Source organism: Benincasa hispida, chromosome 8 (genome assembly GCF_027475165.1).
Source record: "Benincasa hispida cultivar pf3 chromosome 8, pf3_genome.v1.1, whole genome shotgun sequence".
Classification (NCBI taxonomy): domain Eukaryota; kingdom Viridiplantae; phylum Streptophyta; class Magnoliopsida; order Cucurbitales; family Cucurbitaceae; genus Benincasa; species Benincasa hispida.
The window spans coordinates 34,830,796-34,839,371 of record NC_143485.1 but is presented as its reverse complement, the minus strand read 5'-3'; the positions used below and the strand labels follow the sequence as shown (position 1 = coordinate 34,839,371).

Here is an 8,576-nt window from a genome sequence, read left to right as displayed (position 1 = left end):
AAATATCATAAAAAATATTTTTTTGGTTAGTAAATTTTTTGTGTAGTTTTCATATTTGATCTTATGCATGATTCCCAACAAGCCCCTAATATTGAGCTCCACTGACACTTGTAATATGGTTGCACACTAAATCTTGAAATTGTGTATACATAAGAATAAATTGTAATTTTAAAAAAATGTTCCAAATTTTAGAACTCTAAAATATTGATTGACTTAAAACATAGCTAGAATAAAATTAAATTATTTCTTTTTTTACCATAGATGGGATAGAAGAATCAAATTTTTTAATAATATAAATACTATGTTTATTTTGACACTGAAATCTAAATACTAATTAAATCTTAAAATTTCAAGTAAAAAATAATTATCTGTTAGACACAAAATGAACAAAATTATACATTCTACCAAAAGTTTTGAGATTGGAATTAGTATTAAACTAAAATAATCTCAAAAGAAATATTGTCAAATTATAAGAACATATCTTAAGATCATCAAATCAATGGCGTCGATGCAAAATTACAGATGCTGCCATTGCCGTCCATCTCTAAAGTGAGGGCCGAGTCGGCGACGGAGACACAGACCGATTGATACTACGTTCAGTCGCCGAAGCCGAACAAACAAACAGAAGAAAAAGCCGCACGATTGAATTTTGCCGGAGCCCTCGATTTGCAGCTTCGTCGCAAACTCCTAATTTTCCGTCGAGATTTTGATTTGCGAATCAATCCATGTCACAGGATTCAGAGAAGAGATTTCATTCCATCATGGACAAGCTCTTTCAGAATACACAACCCACTCCAAACTCAAATTCCGCATCTTCCCCTTCCTCCTCCAGGTTTTTTCGCTGTTCTTTTATTTTCTTAGCTCATTGTGTTTTTCCATTTGTGTTAGTTCTCGAGAACATGAAAGTATAAGCTGATTTTAGCTAGTTTCTGTGTTTTTGGTTTGGCAATAGGCTGGCTAAACTTCGTGATTGTTCATCCTGTTTAACATGAATATTTTTGTTCAAATGCTAGTCCATCCGGAGTACAATTGTCGAGAGGGAAAAAACGGCCATATTCTTCGTCTGCTTTGGTGGTGGGAGAGCTGAGGTCAAAAAGTGATGTAATTGAGGCGTTGCAGAAGCATTCTTCAGCTTCTGTTGGATCCTCTGATGCTCCATTATGCAGGCCTTGGGACCGTGGAGATCTTTCGAAAAGACTAACCACATTCAAATCCATGACATGGTTTGGTAAACCTAAGGTTGGTTCAGTTATTCCACTTTCTTCTTAACATTGTACGGATGTTTCCTTTACTTTCAATTTTCAGTTTTGTAGTGTTTGTGCTTATTCGTTCGGTTAGAGGATATTTTACTTGGTTCATAGTCGTGGGTTTTCCTTGGAAATATATGCTATTCAATTCTGTTTTCTGATGATATTTTGGAGTTCAGCTGAATTCCCTTTTTTTTTTGTATTCGGTGGACTGCCTTTGATCACAGTTTAAAGTTTCGGTGGAGGTGGGGTTCTCTTTTTCGTGATACAATTTTAGGAAATATCTATTTTGGGCAATGGAGAAGAGGATCGGGTTTACAGTGTCTTCTGATTCTTTCTAAAAGATTAACCACATTCAAGTCAATGACAATGTTTTGTGCTTCAACTACACCCTCTTGACTATTGGAAATTAGTTCATTTCTTCTCTGATTAGGAAATAAATACTATAGCAAGCAGGGTCGGATCGAAAAATTTTATAACTCAACTATTCTCTCTGGCAATTGGAAATGATGTTTTGTTGGCTATGCGCATATTTCACTTATTTTTCATTAGGTTGTTGAATTTTTTACGTGATCTTTTCTTACTTCATTCATGCCCTCACTTCTCTATTATCTCATATTCTCCTGGCACACTCTAATATTCAAGTTCACAACACTCTTCTGTACAAAGTTCTCAGAGAACTTATCACTACTTTTTGCCTCAGTATAAAACAAATTCTGGATGCCAAACCTTTTATAGTATCCTTGATCACAAACGTTTTCTTTTTATATCTGCATAAACCTTCTGTTTATCTCCATATTCCCTTAGTGATGATACAGATGTTTCTTCATCCTGCCCTTCAAGTTTCTCCTTTTAATGTCTATATTTGATCAGTCTTTCACACTGTATAATATTTCTCTATGAGTTGTGATTTGTTTCAGTAGACTTTTATTTGGTTTTACTAGGTATTCAGTATTTCCATATCAATGAATTTGGAGAGAGTATATGGTTCTATATGTAGTTTGCAAATATCTGATTTTATGTTAATGTCCCTTTTTTTCTCTTCTATGAAAAACATATACACAGTTTGGATATTCTTTGATTCTAATATTAGAAAATTTTGAATCTTTCATAGGTGGTAAATGCTATAAATTGTGCTAGAAGAGGTTGGATCAATGTAGATATGGATACGATTGCTTGTGAATCATGCGGGGCTCGTCTCCTTTTCTCTACTCCATCTTCTTGGAATCAGCAACAAGGTATGATTCTCTACCACACATATGTATTACTGCAAGAATGTGACACGTTTGTCCCTGTTTTTTTTTCTTTCCATTTTTCTTTTTCACTAAAGATGAATTGTTCTGTGTTTTCCCCCTCTCAGTTGAGAAGGCTGCTTTGGTATTTAGCTTAAAGTTGGACAATGGGCACAAGTTACTCTGTCCCTGGATAGATAATGCCTGTGATGAAGCATTGGCTGATTTTCCTCCTACCCCTCCTCCAATTTTAGTTAATAAATTTCGGGAGCGTTATTCTATGTTACTACATCTTTCAACTCTCCCTGTTATTTCGTCTTCATTTCTCAAATGGACGAAGAGTCCCCATCTCAAGCAATTTCTTGAAGAATTAACCTCGGAGGAATTTGGTAATGATTCTCTTAACAAATCTGAGTACCTAGGAGATGGACATGACTCAGATACTGCTAAAGTATACTATCAGGTTTTGCTCTTGCTCCATCGATCCCTACAATTCCAGTAATTACAAATCTTCTTAGGAGTTGTTTATCATTGTCATTTATTTTATTCTCAACCTTTGCCACTCTTTCTGAGGTTGGCTTTGTATTTTACTAAAATTTAGGACCAATACTGGCGACAAAACGATATAAGTACTTGGATTTTCCCTTAAATGTAACAGATTGTTTCCCCATAATTCTTAAGAAAAGTTCTCTGGTTCTCAATGAAATTAACTAAATTTAAAATATTGCAGGCTCTAAAGCTAATTAGCTTGTTTGGATGGGAACCCCGTTCACTGCCCTATGTAGTTGACTGCAAGACGGGGTCAGATCAATCTCTCAAGAAATCCACCACTTTGGATTCACGTCCTACTGTCAATCTCATCACTGCTGCCACCAAAGAAAATGTAGATGGGAATAGAATTGCTGAGCTTTCTAGTGAACTGCAATCTCAGCCCAATTCTGTTGTTTTAGATTGCCGGCTCTGTGGGGCTAGCGCTGGATTATGGAATTTCCATACAATTCCTAGGCCTGTGGAGATCATCAGATTGGTTGGACCCACTGAATTAAACAGTGAATCAGGTACTAATGACTCAGCCAATACGAGCATCATCAATCATGCAGGTATTGGTAATGTTGGTATATCAAAATTAACTTCAACAATTGCAGGGGGGCCTACCCCTGCACGACAGAGTTTCAAGGCCACCATCACTTTGCCTGTAATTGGCCAAAGTTTAAGGGCTAGGCTATTCAATGATGAAAAATTTAGTGAGCGGGTGTATAATGACCAAGAAATGGTCCAAGCTGATTCCTCGGATAAAAATATGTTACAAAATAGCAAAAGCAATGAAGATACGACCTGTACTGGACAAATTGATCAGCCAGAAGACATAAGATTGTTACAGAATCAAGCACTTGATCCTGGACGCGGTACTTCTGGTGATGATCAGACCCCTTTGTTGGAAGGTACGAGTGTTACTGATCAGGGAAGCTTACCTGAATCTAGTTTGAATGGTTCAACTGAAGAAACTCAAGTAAAGAGGACAGAGATTGTTCCTGCGCAGAAAACTGAAGTGTTGGAGAATGCTGAGAATTCAATACGGTCGGATTCTGATAACAAATCTGCAGATCTGCATCCCCTACCTTCTCCAGTTGAAAATCCTTTGACGTCAACAGATGCTGTTATGATTACAAGTAGTGAATGCAGCGAAAAGGAGTTGCCTTCTGATGTCTCTTACCAATGTGATTCACAACAGGTTTCAGAAACTGATACTTCAAATAGCAAAGAGGTTTCTTTGCCCGACTCGCAGGTGACCCCTTGTAAATCCTCATGCCTTGAAGTTGATACAAATACAGATATTGCCCGTATGAATGAATCGATGAAAGACAAACTTGGTTCTGATAACCACACTACCTCAGAAAACCAAGACCGTGGAGGAGGTGACACCATTGACAAAGTGCATACCTCTGTGAACAGCAAGCATATTGCCCATGGTGGAGGTACCACACTCTCTTAATCCTTCTTTTTCCACGAATGGTACAGCATGTTTATAGATTCTTTAGTTATTATGGCCATAGGTAAGACAACCCCTAAGATACTCGGTGGCTTTGTGCTTTAATTCAGTGGTATTGGCAGATCTAAGTGCAATAATTATTCAAGTTCAATTGTTTGAATGAAAAATTGTGTGGAATAAGTGGAGAGGTAAGTTGTCTATGAGCAAGTATTCTGCTTTCTAACGATACCCCCATGCATGCCTGAACATCAGCATAAAGTATCAAATGTTAGATTGATCGAGTAGGAATTCTCTATATAATTTATCCTAGACTATCCTAGCAGCTGGCCAACCAACAAGTTAAAATAATCAACCCTGTACATGTATTTTTGTCCTGCCAAGTTCGTATCCTGTCTGTTACCGTTCCCAAGTCATTATTTTTAAATGATAAATTATATGATGAATCACGTTTCATTACTTTTATCTTATTCCTTGCAGAGGATTATTCTAAGGGTGTATCATTGGGTAGTATAATGGAGTTCGATCCAATCAGGCAGCACAGACTTTTTTGCCCTTGGATTGCCACAGGAAATGTCGCACCTGGATGGAAACAAACCCTAACTGCTTTACAGCGTGAAAAAAACTCTTCACCACATTCACCTAGGAACGCTCCATCAGCGTCCCTCATTAAGGTACGTATGAACGTCCAGTAGTCGAGCAACATAGATGTTCACTCTATTAATATTATAATGCAGAAGAGTGATGGCATGACACGGTAGATTGGTTCTGCCAATACCATTTTGGCCTTCACTTGTTAGAAATGGTAACCTTATTTTTGAAAGACCATGTTGTAGACTGAAGTTGTGTTGGAACAAATTCAGTAAACTGAGTCCCAAGTAGTTAATCCATAGCATTCATTGATAATGATTTGTGAAACTATTTCTCACTTTTCTTCTCATTACAAGGGTACAAAGCCCTAATTTAAATAGAATACAAACTTAATAAGGAAAATATTGACATAGAAGGGAAGAATCCTACCGCATAATTACAATAAATAAAACCAAATAAAATAAAATATTGGCATAAATCAACATGATTGGAGTAGTAGTTGTCAGTCTATGGGGTGTTTGGCCCACCGATTTTATAAGTCGGTGTTAAATAACTCAACTCCACCTACTTTAATAATATTCACGATTGAAATTTGCACATCTATCGAGGAACTTAATCTTTCCCTCTTTTTTTCTTTTGCACATTTATTGAGAAATTCTATCTTCACAACTCTACACCCCAAACTCTACATCCTAAACTCTACACCCCAAACACAGATTTCTCAGTTCCAACATTTGAAGAGATTTATGGTTTGAAGATTAGTAGGAGTAAATGTAGTTTAATGGGGATTAATTGTGAGGTTGGGAAGCTTAGAAGATGGTCGGATATGGTGGGGTGGGAGCTTCGAGACCTTTCCTCTTCTTACCTTGGTCTTCCTCTTGGAAGTAACCCTAAGTTGATTGCTTTGTGGGATCTACTGGTGGACACAGTTAGAAGAAGGTTAGCCTCTTGGAAAAGAGGTTTCTTTTCCAAAGCGGGAAGGCTCACTTTGATCAAGTTAGTCCTATCTGGCTTACCTATTTACCTCTTTTCCCTTTTTAGAGCCCCTACTAAGGATTGTAAGGATGTGGAGAGATTAATGCATGACTTCCTTTGGGAAGGGGTTGATGAAGGGAAAGGTAAAGGTGCTCATTTGGTTAGGTGGAAAATTGTGGAGAAGTCGATCTCAAGAGGGGTCTTGAGAGTGGAAACCTTAGATCATGTAACAAAGCTCTTTTAGGCAAATGGTTATGACATTTCTTTCTTTGAGCCCAACTCTCTTTGGCACAAGATTATTGCTAGTATTCATAGCCACCATCCTTTCCAGTGGTGGGCTAAAGGGAGTAGAGGGACACATCAGGACTTGTGGAAGGATATTTCGAAAGAGCTCCCTTCGTTTGTTAACCTTGTTCATTGTGTGATGGGAGAGGGGAGGGACACTTATTTCTTGGAAGACCATTGGGTGGGGAGAGAGACCTTTTTGTGCTTTATTCCCGATATTGTTTCACTTATCTTCCAAAAAGAATCATTTTGTGGTTGACTTTCTTGTTTGGTCTGGGAGCTCGTGTTCCTTTTCTTTCAGTTTCCGTCATCTTCTTTCCAATAGGGAAATGGTGGATGTGACCTCTCTTCTTGTCTTACTTGAAAGCCATACATTTAGAATTGGGAGAAGGGATGTGAGAGTATAGAATCCTAGTCCTTTGGAGGGATTTTCATGTAAATCCTTTTTTCAAAGTATGGTTAATCATTCTCTCATAGGTCTTTCGGTCTTCTCGATTCTTTGGAGGATTAAGATCCCTAGGAAAATGAGGTTTTTTACCTGACAAGTTCTTCATGGTCGTGTTAATATGATGGATTGACGGTGAGGAAATTATCTTTGCTTGTTGGGTCGTTCTGCTATCTTCTTTGTCGGAAGACGGGAAGACTTGGATCATATCCTTTGGCAGTGTCAGTATGCTAGTTCAGTTTGGGAGCTGTTTTTCCAGATGTTTGGCGTCTCTTTGGTTCGTAGGGGGTATTTGTAGTATGATTGAGGAGTTCCTTCTCCATCTGTCGCGAGGGGAGAAGGGTCATTTTTTATGACATGTTGGGGTGTGTGCCATTTTATGGACTTTGTGGGGCGAGGGAAATGACAAGACTTTTAGAGGGAGAGATAGGGATCCTAGTGAAATTTGGTCCTGCATTCGCTATCACGTTTCTTTGTCAGCTTCGATTTTGAGGATCTTTTGTAACTATTCCATAGACATTCTCTTGCATAGTTGGTTGGAGTCTCTTTTTATAGGACTTCTCTCTTTTGTGGGTTTGGTTTTTTGTATGCCCGTGCTTGTATTGTTTCATTTTTTCTCAATGAAAGTGGTTGTATATATATATATATATATTAACTTCAAACTTAAAGAACTTATTCTCTTAAATGCCCTATTGTAGTTTTGCCCTTGTGTCCACATGCACAGAAGATTTTCTTTATTATGAGTTTCATCTCAAGTGAATCAACTCTAAAAACCGTGTTTACTTTTTCAGGTTGATGATCCTGTTACATCCGTTCGAAATCTATTCACGTCTTCTGCGAAGAAATTGAAAAGCAGTCTAGTTTCTAACGAGAGCACCAAGCATTAGACACTGCTTTCAGTCACATATGAACCTGACAGAGCTTCGAGGATTGAATTTCTGCCTCTTCTAAGGTATTATGAGATAACACCCTTTGGAGAAGGGTTTTTCATGCCATGCCGTTCCCTCCCTATTGAGTAAATTCTACCATGAATATATCTGTTGTCATATCAGTATCTATTTTTTCTCATAATAGTTGTGGGGTTTTGTAATAGTAAAGGTAATTTTGACTCGACCTCCATTGCCAGATTGCAGTTTTTCTTGGAACATAGTATTGAAGTTGAGAGTGACAAATTGAGGGCTATCAATTTAGAGAGTTATCGAACTATTGTCATTAATTTATAAGGTCACTATTTAGAGCGTAGTTAGTAATTTGTTTGTATTCTTCTTGAGGATGAAGGTTGAAATTTTTCATACTTCCACATTTATTGTACTAAAAAGTCGAGTGTAGCACTATTATAAATTTGTTCACATTGGTGAGACTAAAAGTTTGTTTAAAATAGTTTTTGGCGTGTATTTTTCAACAAATTGTCAAAAATATTAAATAAAAATGGTTTTTTTGATAAAAACCTTTTTCTCTAGTCAATCTAGACGGTCCCTAAACATATTTAATAACATTTTCTTTTTAAGTTATTGGTTTATGAAAATTGTGTTTGTTTTCTCTCAACTTATTTTATCCGACTAAAATAAGCATTTTAATTTTTAGCTAAATTAAAAAAAAAAAATTCAAGTTTTCAAAACATTACTTAGGTTTTGAAAACACTTCTTAGAAGTAGTTAGCAAAAGAAAATTAAAAAAATCAATAGGAAAAGTTTTGTTTATAAACTTAATTTTAAAAAATCAAATTGTTATCAAATGATAATTTAGGTCATGTTTGGTAACTATTTCTTTTTTTGTTTTTGGTTTTTGAAAGTTAAGTCTATTTTCTCTTCATTT

At 36.7% G+C, this 8,576-nt stretch overlaps 1 protein-coding gene across 1 annotated transcript; it reads left to right on the top strand.

The window, feature by feature from the left end:
- The first annotated feature begins 362 nt into the window (after nt 1-362).
- LOC120083371 (C3HC zinc finger-like protein) lies at nt 363-8,080 on the top strand. The gene is made up of 7 exons (XM_039039103.2): nt 363-832; nt 1,014-1,239; nt 2,362-2,485; nt 2,608-2,942; nt 3,210-4,455; nt 4,947-5,140; nt 7,554-8,080. The coding sequence occupies exons 1-7, from the start codon at nt 726-728 to the stop codon at nt 7,647-7,649; spliced, it is 2,328 nt and encodes a 775-aa protein (XP_038895031.1). The 5' UTR covers nt 363-725; the 3' UTR covers nt 7,650-8,080.
- Nucleotides 8,081-8,576: the final 496 nt, after the last annotated feature.